The 15122-nt window shown below is 40.0% G+C and overlaps 1 protein-coding gene across 3 annotated transcripts; it reads left to right on the forward strand.

Moving 5' to 3' along the window:
* The first annotated feature begins 3203 nt into the window (after positions 1–3203).
* Positions 3204–11200, forward strand: LOC113017193 (butyrophilin subfamily 1 member A1-like). Of its 3 annotated transcripts, none has more exons than XM_026160349.1 (7): positions 3204–3231; positions 3636–3786; positions 7767–8105; positions 8202–8483; positions 8618–8722; positions 8836–8878; positions 10943–11035. In XM_026160349.1, the coding sequence occupies exons 2-7, from the start codon at positions 3675–3677 to the stop codon at positions 10962–10964; spliced, it is 903 nt and encodes a 300-aa protein (XP_026016134.1). In that variant the 5' UTR covers positions 3204–3231; positions 3636–3674; the 3' UTR covers positions 10965–11035. The 3 variants fall into 3 exon arrangements, with proteins under 3 accessions (XP_026016134.1, XP_026016136.1, XP_026016135.1); XM_026160350.1 differs by lacking the exon at positions 3204–3231 and adding an exon at positions 3279–3322; XM_026160351.1 differs by lacking the exons at positions 8618–8722; positions 8836–8878 and having other exon boundaries at positions 10943–11200.
* The last annotated feature ends 3922 nt before the right edge of the window (positions 11201–15122 follow it).

The raw sequence follows: 15122 nt of genomic DNA on the forward strand, positions 1-15122 counted from the left end.
TTTCATTGTGTTACATTTTACCCCAGGATATGTTACAACTAACCCAGACTATGGGGTTAATTGTAACCTTTCACTCTTTGTGTTTGAGACCATACCATGCAATGGGTAATTGTGCTGCAGAGAAAATAGCTGCACTATTTAATAGCCGAGACATGTAAATACTTTGCATTACATTTTGAATCCACTACCTTAAAAGAGCTCCAATTTACAGACAGAAATGTCAAAAATGTTACAACTATCCCTGGTCTTCCCTACATGTAACATGGTAACAACATAATGATATAACACTCTGACACCTCTGTTATTGACAACGAAAGAGTGGGTTTGCAAAATGTCAAATCTTTGAGCTTGGATGAGACTAAAAGTGCAATATGCAGTAAAAAAACAAACAAAAAAAAAACGGCCTGAAGATAGTTCAGGTTGATAAGTTGGAGAAATGAGGTATTGAGACAGCAGCTCTGTGTATTCGTTCTCTTAAGGTTTCAGGGAAACTGGCCTGTAGCTCCATTAGGACAACATTAGCTGTCCACCTGTTAACTTCAGTCCTCAAACTGAATGAGAAGATCCTCATGCTCAGACCTTCTTCATCAAGTTCTTTGCACTGGTGTGTGAGGATGAGTCATTCTGTATGAAACAAATCTTTAGGAAAAAGAACCATCATGCAATGTTTTTTAACACATGTGAGCACTGAAAACATTAGAAAAGTGTTATGTTTGTGTGTCTTCCGAGACAGTCATTAAAAACGGTCACAATAAAAATCATTCAGACCTAAACTCTGCTCTAATATCGACATGTTACAACTCCAGAGTCAGCGCCATCAAATCAGTTTTTAAAGAATTTAGAGAGAAACATGTTAATGCAGTGTATGGACGGCACACTGGCACACTGAAAAGGAAACAAATATTTTGATGTGTTCACCTGTTGCTCAGGTGTGGAAGAAAGCATATCATGTTTTTGTCATGTATGTGCGTGGGTGTGCATTCCCATGCTCTGAATCAAGAGATAAGACCTGTAGATTTTTCCCAACACATCAACATCCAGACAAGAAGACAAGAGTAGCTGGGTGAGCAATTACAGACATGCAATCTACAGGCTATTAGATCTATTAATAAAATTTGGAGGACCCAAATCACTGGAGGCAGGTCGAACAAAGAACAAGTGAGATTTTAGAAGTGTAGAAGGCCAGAAAACAACAAATGCACAAAAGAAGGAGCACAAACAGGAGCCTCAGTTAAATTGACAGAAGGAGCCAAAAAGACATCAAGACAAAGACGTGGAGCATAACTGCATGAGAAACAGAAGGCGGAGTCACAAATAAACCAGGAAGTAAAAACAGGGAAGCCACTACCCAGACTCCAAACCTGAAGTCTGTAATGACAAAAACATTATTTCAGAAAAGTTCAGGAATGTCACTCAGTGAGGTGGGGATCAGTTTAGCATACACCTTGGTGACTTATGAAGGTGTGTGTATTTGTTTGTTTTTGTTTCCTGGAAACAGGAGAATTCAACACTATTGTCACCATGGTGAAATAACAACAACACTTAGCACATAGCCCCACCCCTCATATTTATGTCTGAGCCATTCTTAAAAGGTTTTGCTTTTACTTTTAATTGGGACATGGTCATTTCACTGACATTTTCAAAACACATGGTTTTTTGACTAAAGGAGACCAATGTGATCAACAATATGGAGGACCACAAGAGCCACGCACATCGAAATGGAAAGAATTCTGTGCTTAATAATTAATTGTAGAATAAATTCTGCATTTGTAAATTCATTTTCGAATTCCAATTTAATAAACTGATTTTCAAAATGCTTTTTAAAATGGTAATGCAGCACCTGGTCCATGAGACGTGGAAAGTGGTGAGGGGCTCTGAACAAGCAGAATGACAAGGCCATTTGTTCCTTGGACTCTGAAGATAAGGGAAACTGCCAAGAGCCCTTGATCAATCCAGCATTATGAAATTCACTCTGGCACAGCTGGCTGCTGGCAGAGCCCGCAGGCATGTCACTGCAAACCCCTCTGACCTCTGCTCGGTGGTTCCTGGGTAACCCCTCATCTGGGGCTCTTCCCAGGAGGGTGGCATGGTTACCGTTTGGTGGTCCTCCTTGGGTTCTCGTACTCTGGGGCCTCTGGATGTCTGGGGCCTGGATCTCCTCCATACCTGCTTCATGTCCTCAGGGACAGGGCTATGGCTCCCCTCCCCTACCTTGAGGAGATTGCGAACCTGGAGAATTGGTGTCAGGAGAACAACCTCTTCCTAAACGTCAGCAAGACCAAGGAGCTCATGGACTAAAGTCTCTGTTACTGTAGTGAGTGATGCTCTTTAATTTTAACCTTTTAATTTTAACCTCTGTTGCAATAACTTTTTAAACAAAAATATTTAATAACAAAGTCAGCTGCAGTTTGAACAAAAACACAATGATGCTGATGTTCACCATAAAAACATCATACAAGCAGAACTCTGCAGACTTTAGTGAGACAGTAGAACATCACAATAAAGTTTAGTAAAAAAAAAAAAATGTTTCTGTAGTTTCATGTGGTAGAAACAAAAGTCCAAAAAGTCAGTTTCTGCTTCAGTGACCCAGCAGACTGACAGTTAATCCAACAATGAAGCTTTTCTTTAAAGTGCTGAGAATCAAATATGGTTAGGTTTTAAGACACATGAAAAATCAACAAATAAAATCATAGTTTAAGATCTATATGTTTTATATTCAGACATTCAACCAGAGACAAATAATTAATGACCAAACAAGTTTTTGTTCATTTGTGATGTGATTCACTTTGCTTTCAGTTCAAGTTTCGAAAGAGTGTTTTTACCACAACAAACCTTAAACAAAGAAGCACCATTTAAAAAAAAAGAACAATCAAGCAGTCATTAGTTCCTGTATTTAACTAGAGTTGTTTTTCATGACATTGTAAAAAGGCTAATGCAAAGAGGAAATGTAGACTCTGCCCAGTCTCACTTTCAAACCGCTCGATCTATTAAACTAACTTTCATCTCAGTTTAAGTTACCAATGAGTGTTTTTACCAACCACAAACCTTTGCAACAAAAAAACCCCCAGAATAATCAAATAGTCATCATTAGTTCATGTTTTAAACTCGAGTTGTTTTTCATGACATTGCACATCAGCTGACGAAAAGAATGACAAAATTACTCTGCTCAGTTTCACTTTCAAACCACTCAATTCCCAGTTGAAGGTGGAGGAATTCAACAACAAACTGCAGGTTGGTACCAGAGTCAAAGCTCCGTCCCACACTCATTATGTTCTTGTACTGATCTGTGTCGTGTCCTTAAACTCGCTCTTCTGCTTTCAAGGTAAACAGCTTTTATTTAGAATCACTCTCAGTCACATTAGCAGCTGTGTCGATTATAGACTATCACAGCTGATCAACTAGATTTGATTCACATGTTGGTAAATTAATTAAATTCACTGTGAACTTTTTGAAACTGTTTGAAATTGTAGCTTAAAATGAGTGACTTCTTTCTTTTAAATTTAACGCCTTTACTGTGGTTTATTTTCAGTAAAAATCAAGTATGATCGTATAATCAAAGTAAAAGTTCAGTCTAATCTAAAAACACAAGTTTTATATGTGTGTGTTGAGATTTCATGGAGTTATTATGTCTGCAGGCTGATTGTGAAGAGGAGACAGAAACCAGCCAAATCAAGATGTTTCACTCTTCAGACTGTGATTTTGCTCTCGTCCATCCTCTGTGTGCATCGTGGGCTTCTTACTCTGTTTCTCTGTGGATTTTTATCCTCTGTTTCGTTTTAGTCAAAGGTAAATAAATCTGTTTCTGTGAGACTCTACTTTTAGTTCACTTTAAATAATTATATTTAACTGATAACTAAACTGTATGTGTTGATCCAGTTTCACATGTTAAAAATATTTCCAATGTGACTTTTTAATGCTCACATGTAATTTATAAACCGTCTAATTGTCTTTAATAATCACCGAGGGGACAGAGTGTAAGATTCCACCAAGTTTCCCGTGACCATCATTACAAACAGTTTAAGTTCCCTTTAATTCTCTTTGGGACACATTGAAGATTGTGAACTCTCTCATTGTGCATAGAGCAGCAGAAGGGAAAATCCTGATGAAACTATAAACAGTACTTCCTGTTTCGTCATTTGTGAACTTTAATTTGAATTCAAAGAACAAAATCATTAAATAAATGAAGTCTGTTGAAGCTGCCACAGTATGTCAGAGAGTGAATCTGGACGTTTTGCAAGGTTGAAAAACTGAACCAGAACTGAACCAGAAACTGATCTCAGAAAAATGAAACACACTTTAATAGTTGATCTTGTTTTAATAAGTAACTAATAATGAACTCTATTAATGGCACAGCCTTAATAAAGGCGTCCTGCAGCACAGCTCTCTGATGGTTTCATTATTTCCTTCATTCTGAGGAAAAATCATTGTTTCATGTTTGTCACAGCAGAACTTCATCAGATTGTTGTTGTTGTTATTGTAGTTTGTAGATGTGTGTTTGTTCTGTGTTATATGCAGCTATTGATTTAAAAATGCAGTCAAGGCTTTTTCAAGGTAGTCTCAGTCAAGGTAGATTCTGTCCACTTCAAAATAAAAGAGAACATCACAAGCCTGATACCTGCATCCGAGAAGCTTCTTCAGTTCTAAGGTCAAATGGTGGAGAGTCACTCCCACTAGGTTTATATCTGGGACTCTCCACCATTTGACCTTAGAACTGAAGAAGCTTCTCGGATGAGAGGTGAAACGTCTTCAAGCAACTTAAAGAAGTCCAGATGCTTTTCTTTGCAAGCTCCTTTGACTACGATGACCTGGATGACTGAGAACCTTCACAGACATATTGCCGTACATTTTGGGAGGAACACCCTTCAACTGGTGCGGGAGTATGAAAGGGAATCAAGGAAACTAGCGGATTATAGGAACCATCTCCGTTTCAACCTAAGATGTAGACAAAGCAGAGTTGTTCCTAAGAGCCTGCGCCTTGGATCCACTGTCAGGGGATACAGAGCAGACTTGATTCTACAGAGAGCACAAAATCACCTTTTAAGTGAAAGGATAAGACAGGTCCATTTCACCATAGATGCCCTCCAGATCAAGATCAGCCAGACCCTGCAAGAACTGGAAATCCTTCTACCCTCTCCAATCTTAGAAGAGGTTTACAAGTTTGTGGACAAGGCTCAGCGGGCCCAACACTCTAAAGGAAAAGAAAGACAGGAAATTTCACACCTTGCTTTCAAAAACACACACTACTCATCCTGAATCTACACAACCCAGAGAAGAAAACACACCTGAAGTCAGTCAGGAGAAATGGGTTAAGAACTTTTCAGACAGGAATCTCACTGAACCTGAAAAGAGAGTATTAGCCAAAGGACTCAATTTTGCCATCTCTCCACAACAGTTGCCCATAGTGGACCTCATCACAGCCACGGAATCTGCCATACGGATTAATAAATTATCACAGACAGAAGCAGAGCAAATCAGGATGAAAGTCTCAGCCACGCTCTCCAGTGCCAAAGTCCCTCCATCCAACCTCACAATACAGGAAAAGAAGGCCGTTGCTTCCCTGAGCAAAGACCACAACATCACTGTTTTACCAGCTGATAAGGGAAGATGCACCGTGGTCCTAAACACTACAGATTACCATGCAAAGATCACTACTCTCCTCAGTGACGACAATACCTACGAAGCCCTAAAGCGAGACCCCACAAGCAGCTACAAAAAGAAAGTTATAGCTTGCCTTCAAGACTTTGAAAAGGACAAAATTATTGACCGCCTTACATATCACCGCCTTTACCCAGGAGATGCCATACCCTGCATCTATGGACTTCCGAAGATCCACAAGGAAGCTGTCCCACTCAGACCCATAGTCAGTAGCATAAACTCGGCCACGTATAACATTGCAAAACACCTTGCTACCATCCTTGCGCCTCTTGTGGGGAACACCCCACACCACATCAAGAACTCCACTGACTTCACCGAAAAGGTTCAGAAACTTACCCTGGATCCAGATGAAACCATGGTGTCCTTTGATGTAGTCTCCCTCTTCACTTGCATACCAACCACGGAGGCCGTGGAGACGGTCAGAAAACGATTACAAGAAGACAGCTCCTTGGAGGACAGGACCAACTTCACACCCGATCAGATCTGCACACTGTTAGACCTCTGCCTCACCACTACATATTTCAAGTACAATGAAGGCTTTTACAGACAAAAACATGGCTGTGCCATGGGCTCCCCCGTGTCACCTATTGTAGCCAACCTTTACATGGAGGAAGTGGAAAGGAAGGCTCTTGGCTCTTTCAAAGGAAGAGTACCCAGCCACTGGTACAGATATGTGGACGACACCTGGGTCAAAATCAAGACACAAGAAGTGGAATCCTTCACTGCGCACATTAACGCTGTGGATAAAAACATCAAGTTCACCAGGGAAGACACAAAGGATAACTGTTTGCCTTTCCTGGACTGCGCTGTGCACATTGAAGAGAATGGCAAACTCAACATTGAAATTTACCGGAAGCCCACACACACGGACCAGTACCTCCTTTTTGACTCCCATCACCCTCTGGAACACAAACTTGGAGTAATTAGGACCCTACACCACCGGGCAGAACATGTTCCCTCTCAACCTGAAGGAAAAAAGAAGGAACACACACATGTAAAGGAAGCACTCAAAACGTGCGGCTATCCTAAATGGGCGTTTTTAAAGTCAGCAAAGAGGCACAGAAAAGAAGACCAGACACCAGCGAAGGAGGATAAGAAGGACAGACGCAACAACATTGTCATCCCCTATGTAGCCGGTGTATCAGAAAAACTCAGGAGAGTTTTCTCCAAGCATGACATCCCAGTGTATTTCAGACCCAGCAACACACTCAGACAGAAACTGGTTCACCCGAAAGACAAAACGCCAAAACACAAACTTAACAACGTGGTGTATGCTGTACAGTGCAGTGAGGAATGCCCAGACCTCTACATTGGAGAGACCAAACAGCCACTTCACAAGCGCATGGCACAACACAGAAGAGCCACCTCCACAGGACAAGACTCAGCAGTCCATCTGCATCTTAAGGATAAAGGACACTCTTTCGAGGATGCCAATGTTCACATTTTGGACAGAGAGGACAGATGGTTTGAAAGAGGAGTGAAAGAAGCCATCTATGTCCACTGTGAGCGACCATCTTTGAACAGAGGCGGGGGTTTACGACACCAACTCTCTGCCATCTATAATCCAGTTTTGAGATCCCTTCCCAGACGCCTTAACGCCCACTCACATCCTGGGCCATCTGACCTCAGGAATTCGTATGATAAGGTGGGGCCAGGTTTCACAATGAACACACCCGAAACCCTGGCTGATTGGGACCCACACCCAATTTCACACCTTGGCTCAGGTGATTAGAGGATCATCAGGGGGTCCATTTGTCCCTTTGTGGGGGGTTACTCCCACTAGGTTTATATCTGGGACTCTCCACCATTTGACCTTAGAACTGAAGAAGCTTCTCGGATGAGAGGTGAAACGTCTTCAAGCAACTTAAAGAAGTCCAGACGCTTTTCTTTGCAAGCTCCTTTGACTACGATGACCTGGATGACTGAGAACCTTCACAGACATATGCAAACTATCATGTTGTCCATGTGATCCCAGACAGGAAACAAGACTTTAACAAACAGCTGAGGGAATCTTCTTTTTTGTTGTTGTTGTTGTTGTTGTTGCTTTGTAACAAAGAATATTCACGTAACAATATCATCTACTTCTACCGTTTTCTTATGTTTCTTTGCAGGAAAATCTCATCTGGTGTGTCCATCTCAGGTTGTAGCCATGCTGGGTGATGATGTTGTTCTTCCATGTCAGCTTAAACTTGCTGTTGATGCTAATTCTGAGACTGTGAACTGGATCAAACCTGGTCTGGACCCAGATGTCGTCCATCTTCATAAAGATGGACGGCTGGTGTTTGAGAACCAAAATCCATCTTATCACTTTCGTACACGAGTCTTTGTGGATGAACTGATCAAAGGGAACGTCTCGCTTAAAATATTCAAAGTGAAACTCTCTGATGAAGGAACGTACAGATGCTTCATTCCCTGGATACGTGAAGAAGCTTCCATTGTTCTCACTGTTGGTGAGTCTAAACATTTAAATAAACCTGATTTAAAATATAAAGAAGCTTTATGATCAGTGGAAAAGAGTTTACAATACCTTCTTCCCCCTTCATCAGCTTCAGCATCTACACCCGTCATGAAGGTGATGTCAAATGTCAGCAGCAGGATGGTGTTACAGTGTGAGTCTGCAGGCTGGTATCCAGAGCCTGAGCTGCTGTGGTTGGACGGTGAGGGAAACCTCCTCTCTGCTGGACCTGCAGAGACCCTCAGAGGTCCTGATGACCTCTATACTGTCAGCAGCAGAGTGACTGTGGAGAAGAGACACAGCAACAACATCACCTGCAGAGTCCAACAGAGGAACACCAACCAGAGCAGAGAGACACACATACATGTTCCAGGTAATAATGACTCACATTCACAAACTATGTCATTATTTTGACATTAGTTTGTCACATTCATTTTTCCCTCTAGCGGTAAAATCACACACACTTCCTCTAATCCACAATATGGTTGGTTGATTTTGTCCTTTAAGGTGAAGACATCAGAGATGCCACATTAATTATTACTGTTGGAGCAGCTTTCTTGGTGTGTATTATAGTGGCATTTGTTACATGGAAACTGAAGCAAAAGCAAAGTGGTGAGTCAGAAATTTATTTTTAGTTATTGTCAATATTATCTGCAATAAGTGATCACAATCACATGTGTAAAGTGTATAAGTAAATTGATATGTCATTTGATACAGAGGAACAGAGGAACACCAACCAGAGCACAGAGACACACATACATGTTCCAGGTAATAATGACTCACATGTAAGTCTTGATGCGTGCTCAATTATCCAGGTAACTAAATCCCAAATAGTTGATTCTGTTCATCTGGACGTAGCGTTTTGTGGGAGAAACGTTTCATCACTCATCCACATGACTTCTTCAGTCTCAGCTGACTGCAGGTTTCCCCAATCTTATAAACCAGAGGTCCCCAATCCCAGTCCACGAGGGTCGGTGTCCCTCCAGGTTTTAGATGTGTCCCTGATCCATCACAGCTGATTTAAATAGATAAATTACCTTCTCAATGGTCGTGTCCAAATTCATGGGCTGCATCCTCCTGAGGGTGCATTTGTAGACCGATTACGTCACAGCGACGCTGTCCAAATTCGTAGAATGCAGCCGACAAATGCATCCTCCTTTTCCCCGAATTTGAAGGATGGGTCAGGTGTGTCCTTCGTAGCCCACCATATCCCAGAATTCATAGCCAAACTCCAGTTTCCGGCAAGTTTTAAAATTACTGTTATTAATCTTTCTGGGTCACAAAATAAACTTTTAACAGGCGAGAATGTGGGTGTGTAAACTTGAAATATCTGCTTGATTTATCAAGATATCACATATTTGCAAAAGTCCTTCGACGTTTTCAGAGACGTCTGCTACCCACCAGCTCAATAGCTAGCCGGGAGCTCGAGGGTCACTGATGCGGCTGAGAACGGCACAACTCCCGGTACATCATTTTCAGATCACTGCGGACTTTCGCTACTCAGGTTAAACGTGATATATAAGTCACTTAGACAACCTAAAATGTTATTGTTTGGCTTTTTTCAGTGTTTTATTTGTTCGTGAGAAAATCGGTTTGGCTGAGATTAAAGTTATTAGATTAGATAAAATAAAACTTTATTAATCCATTGGGTGGGTTCCTCTGCAGCCCATGAATTTGGACATGACTAACACTCGTGAACTGGGATTGGGGACCCCTCTTATAAACAGTACATTTGCATTATGACTGAAACCAGCCAACTGAATGAACAATGGGCTGTGAGGTCAGTTCCTTGATCATGTAAGGAAAAAAAAAAAACTTTTTTGCCTGTTTTTTTTTTTCTACTTTGAAATAACTTGTGACCAGTTGTAAAAAAATTTTTTAAAATCTTGTTAGACAATATAAACCATATCCACTGTTCACTGTATCAGTCCTGCTGTAGTGGTTGTTTGCTTGCTGAGTATTCCTGTTGCATTGAAGTTGAAACAAAAGAAAACTGGTTCTTAATCAATTTATCTTGCATCAGAAACATCTATATGTACAGGTGCTGGACATTTGACAATTTTGTTTTTATGTAAGATTAGATTTCCCTTTTATTCACTTTGTCAAACTTTATATGAGAACATCAAATTCCTGTGACACTGTTTAATGCAGCGTCCTCATTAGCACATATTTAAAAACCTTAACATTTTTATGGGGATTTCTTCTGTACTGAAAAATGCTGGAAAATCCTTTCAACCCTTTAAACTTTGATGGTAAAATTGAAGTGTCGATGATTCATTTTCTGATTTACATTAATACTACTCTGTGTTTTCAAATTTAAAATGATGTAGTCAACATATTTTATAATATACTGAATAGGTGTACATCTTTATTGCTGCAGTTAAACCAGGCTCTGATTAAGGCTTAATGCATTTCTATTCCTGCAAAATGACCTTTTTTAAACACTGTTATTTAAATCACTGTTTGCATCACAAGTTATTTCCTGTGGGGAAAACAAACATGATTCCAGCAAAAGTACAAGAGTAATGGAGGAAGGTGTTTTACTAGGAAATCTATTGTAAGGAATCAAAAACAAAAGGAAAAATTACTGAAGAGGAGCCCCTGGTGGACCCATCGAGGACTATATTTAAAACTGACTCAAAACCTCATTATAATTTTACACACATGTGTTTGTTATTTAAGTGAAAAAGAAAATGAAATAATACTGTTTTCATGTTATTCTATTCATATTTCTGATCATTACTTTTTACACTTAATTCCAAGATTACAGCAAACGATGTCCAAGTAAATATTTATATGAATGGTAACTCTGTCATTTATTTGTATTTGTAGACCACATGAACGATGGAAGTGAACAGACAGAAGAAGAAAATAAGGACATAACTCTCTTTAATGACAACCAGACAGTAACATCAACACAGGGACTGCTGGAAAGTGAAAAAAGGTGGCACGAGTCGTTTCAAAGATTCGACTGAATGGCCAAAATGACTTTTTCAGTTATGACTCCTCACTGCCTGTTTTATAAATTGTAAAAACAAAAAAAGAAATCATTTTTATTCCTCTGCTTTTAAGTTTGACTGAGTGATGTCTTCTCACCTTGTATTTATTGTTGTTTTTATTTGTTGATCTCTTTTTTGATATCTGTTGTTTTAAAATCAGTGCTCTATAAATCAAACTGAATTTGACTGAATTTATTTTCTTAGTGTTTATATAATCGTACCACTTCTCCCTTGTTGGTCGTTTTGTTTGCACATCAAAACAAGTTGCTTTTGGCACTTGAAACCTTTTTTTTCTACAACCAGTTGTGATTGTTGCTGCTTGTAGATCTGTCCAAGAATCAGGTGTAATTCATAAATAATTTACAAGTAGAAATTAGGGGTGCAACGATATTCGTATCGATATTGAACCGTTCGATACAGTGCTTTCGGTTCGGTACGCATATGTATCGAACAATACAAAATTTGTAATTTATTTTATCAACTTTCCTTCTGACGATGCTGTCTGTGTTGAGCGCTCAGTGAATCTGTGTTCGACTACTCCGCCTAGGGTGCACTGTCGAGCGCAGATCCACTGAGTGCTCAACACAGACAGCATCGTCAGAAGGAGGAGCGCAGGGCAAGCTAGCGAGACAGATGTGAAGCTCTCCTTGCAACATGGCAAATTGAACCTCCCCCACCCTCATTCAGATCTGGCGTTTGGAATTATTTTGGTTTTCATGTGACATATGACCCTGAAGGTAAGCGCTTCATGGACTAAAGTAAAACAGTATGTTGGATGTGCCATGCAATGCTCAATTACATGGGTGGGAGCTAGTGTGTTAGTGCAGTTAGCTCGTTAACGTGTTGGCCGTCTAGCCCCACGCACGGGGCGATCAGGGGTAGCTCGTTAACGGAGATTTGCCTCGTTATGGCGTTAACGTCATTTCAACGAGATTAACCTGAAAGCACTAGTGGGAACACAACGAATATGGCTGCACATTTACGCCGACATCATCATCGTGCAAAGACAAGTGGAAGCAGACGAAAACAACAAGCACGCATGCTACAAACTTTACCAGAGTCATTTAGACAGCCGTTAGCACATGATTCTCCTTATGGGGACCTGATATGTTTAATATGCTGCTGAGAATATAGCCCAGAAGAAGCGAATAGTATAGCTTTTATTTTGGAAAGAGCCATTTCTCTGTAATAAACTCTCTTTTCCAAAGATGAGTGATTCCTCAATCAGATACAGGGCTCACAATATCGCTAGCCCGAAGTCCTGGGGCTAGCGATTTTTCCAGTCGGGCTACCAAAATCTATCTCTGCCCTGCCCGTCGGGCTATCGTAGGAAGGAAAAATATATGTCAATGCTTTTGCATTCTTTCGGAAATGTAGCTTCTTACCATACTCTCACACGTTGAAAATAAGGACACCTATTTTCAAATGCTGTATATAGACTACTGTTCAGCACTCAACACTGTCATCCCAAACAGACTGGTGGGAAAGCTTTCCACTCTTGGACTTACACCTCCCTCTGTCACTGGGTCCTGCACTTCCTCACAGGCAGACCTCAGGCAGTCAGAGTTGGTACAAGGACATCAGGTACAAAGATAATGAGCACAGGGACTGTCCAAGGCTGTGTGCTCAGTCCACTCCTGTACACCCTCTTCACCTATGACTGCGTCCAGCAAACACCACAGGAGTGTGAAAGCAACGTCAACCACACTAAAAAAACCAGCTTCTATCCACAGGCCGTCAGGCTACTGAATCACTGACTTATTATCAAACTGTGATTATCTTTAACCTGTAAATCTGCAATTTTGTTTATTTATATACAACATAATACAACATAAACTATTATATTATGTTATGTTATATTATATTACCACTGTGACACTGTTGCAACTACTTGAACTTTAAACTCTGACTATACCCACACATAAGCTACAAACATAAGCACCTTTTTTACTTTATTTATTATTTTCTGTGCTCAAAATTAAGTTCATTCTTTATTTTAGTTAGTTGTTTTTTTGTTGTATGAAGGGAAAGTAATTCTTACTTGTAAAGTAAGAACTTCATTGCCATGTGTAACCACTTGTGTTTTGTGGTGTACATGACAATAAAGTTGTTGAATCTTGAATCAACATCTTCATGGGAAAAACTCATCACCTTGCTCCTTCTTCTTTATTAACATGGGGACTTCTCAGATTTCTTGGATTTTTCCTCACATCTACTATATCACATTATCTCCTCACTGAGATAATGTGGCCACATTGAACATTCTCACAGTTATGTGCCAAAAGAACTTCTAAAGACAACAAAGATATAACATTTACAATAAGATGTCCATCTCTTACTGTGTTTTGTCTTTTGCAGACTGTCAGGAGTAGTGTCGTGAATGAGAGAAGGAGGACCCAAATGCTGGACTCATAGGTAGGTAGGTGAAGGTGGGTGTTTATTGCCGATGGAGTGAACAAACAGAACAGAGGCAGGAAATGGCTGGCTGGACGGCTGACTGACTGAATGAATGAATGAATGAACGAACAAAGGACTGACTTAATGGCTGGCTGACTGAACGCAGGCGGAAACGATAACATCAATGACACGACAGTGAACGAGTAGAAACAGAGGGCTTAAATACACAGACTGATGAGGATGATAATGAGAGACCGGTGAGTACACAGCTGAACATAATCTGGCTAATGACACAAGACGAGCTGACACAGGAAAAGCAGGAAGTGAGCACATGGAAGTGGCAAAATAAACTGAACATGAACAAAACTGAAAACACTGGGTCACCGACCCAGGAACCCTGACACAGACAATGATCAGTCGTTAATCAAGCTTTTTTTAAACAGCCCCTTTTGAACATTTTTTAAAAACAGAGTATTGACTGAACCAATGTGACAAGGTTAATAAAAAGAATCGTCTTGGTCTCTAACACCTACACAACAAAGCGACGATAAAAAAAAATGTATTGTGGATAAAAACTGTGGTTAATCTCTTGAGTACAGTTTTTATGGTTGAGTCAGTTAGAGGTCATTGTTTCAGTGGTTTAACAAACAAACAACATTCCTCTGATAATGGTCAGGTACAAGAACAGAAAACTGAGTGAAAAAGCAGCCAACATGTCCAACAAAGCTTTAAAGACCTTTAGAAAGTTTGTAGAACTATTGAACATTAAAAAATAAGTAAAATATAGTCTTGCCATTTGAAGCAAAATATACAGAACTAAATTATTCCATAACTCAGAAAACTAAAAATAAAATGTATTTTTAATGTGTTTTTTCGTGTGTTTTGATTTTATTTACTCATTGAATTTAGGTGACATATATAAAAATTAACAAATGCTGGGTGGACCTTTTTCTAATCAGCTCAGAACAAACATGACTGCACCATAACACTTAAACAAATAAGAGAAGTGAAGCAATGGTTCAATGGCAATGACAAAAAGTAATAAACAATAAACTCTTAATATCTATCAGACTGCTAGCAGCATGTTTAGGTTTGTGTTCACATCTACCCCTTTTTTGTCTTTGTCACACACACAGATCATGACCATATCAGAATGCACAACTGTACGCACATTCACTTCTCTTTTCCCAACCACATTTTTTCCCAACTGCTTCAGACTCTTGCTTCACAGCTCTGAGGTCTGCACATACTTCTGTTAACAGGCATCAGATCTGATGATATCTGGGTCATTTCTCTGTTCCCGGATTTAGCTGTGGTGTGGTAAATCTGCCATTCTGATATTAAAATGAACACAAACATGTCTGCTTTTAGTATGGAGAGAAATATGTCTCAAAGGGTTGCAAATGCGTACGATATGATCCACAACTGCGATTAATTCATCAAATGATTTGCACACATTTCTTTCACACTGAGCATTTGAGCATCTGTGCAAAGCTATCAGCGTGTTGTGTGTGAGAGAGGGAGATGTTACATGTAGTTGAAGATATTTGTGTGTACAGAAAGGTTTTTGAAAGTCCCAAATTTCAGAGTCAAGTCCATCCTTGGATCCAAATACC

This window comes from Astatotilapia calliptera, unplaced genomic scaffold (assembly GCF_900246225.1).
Source record: "Astatotilapia calliptera unplaced genomic scaffold, fAstCal1.2 U_scaffold_1, whole genome shotgun sequence".
In the NCBI taxonomy this organism is placed as follows: Eukaryota; Metazoa; Chordata; class Actinopteri; order Cichliformes; family Cichlidae; genus Astatotilapia; species Astatotilapia calliptera.

Coding starts and splice junctions, on each gene's coding strand:
- LOC113017193 (XM_026160349.1), top strand. CDS start 3,675: ATGTTTCACTCTTCAGACTGTGATTTTGCTCTCGTCCATCCTCTGTGT. Junction 3,787..7,766: donor CTGTTTCGTTTTAGTCAAAG/GTAAATAAATCT, acceptor GTTTCTTTGCAG/GAAAATCTCATCTGGTGTGT. Junction 8,723..8,835: donor ACTGAAGCAAAAGCAAAGTG/GTGAGTCAGAAA, acceptor ACAGAGGAACAG/AGGAACACCAACCAGAGCAC.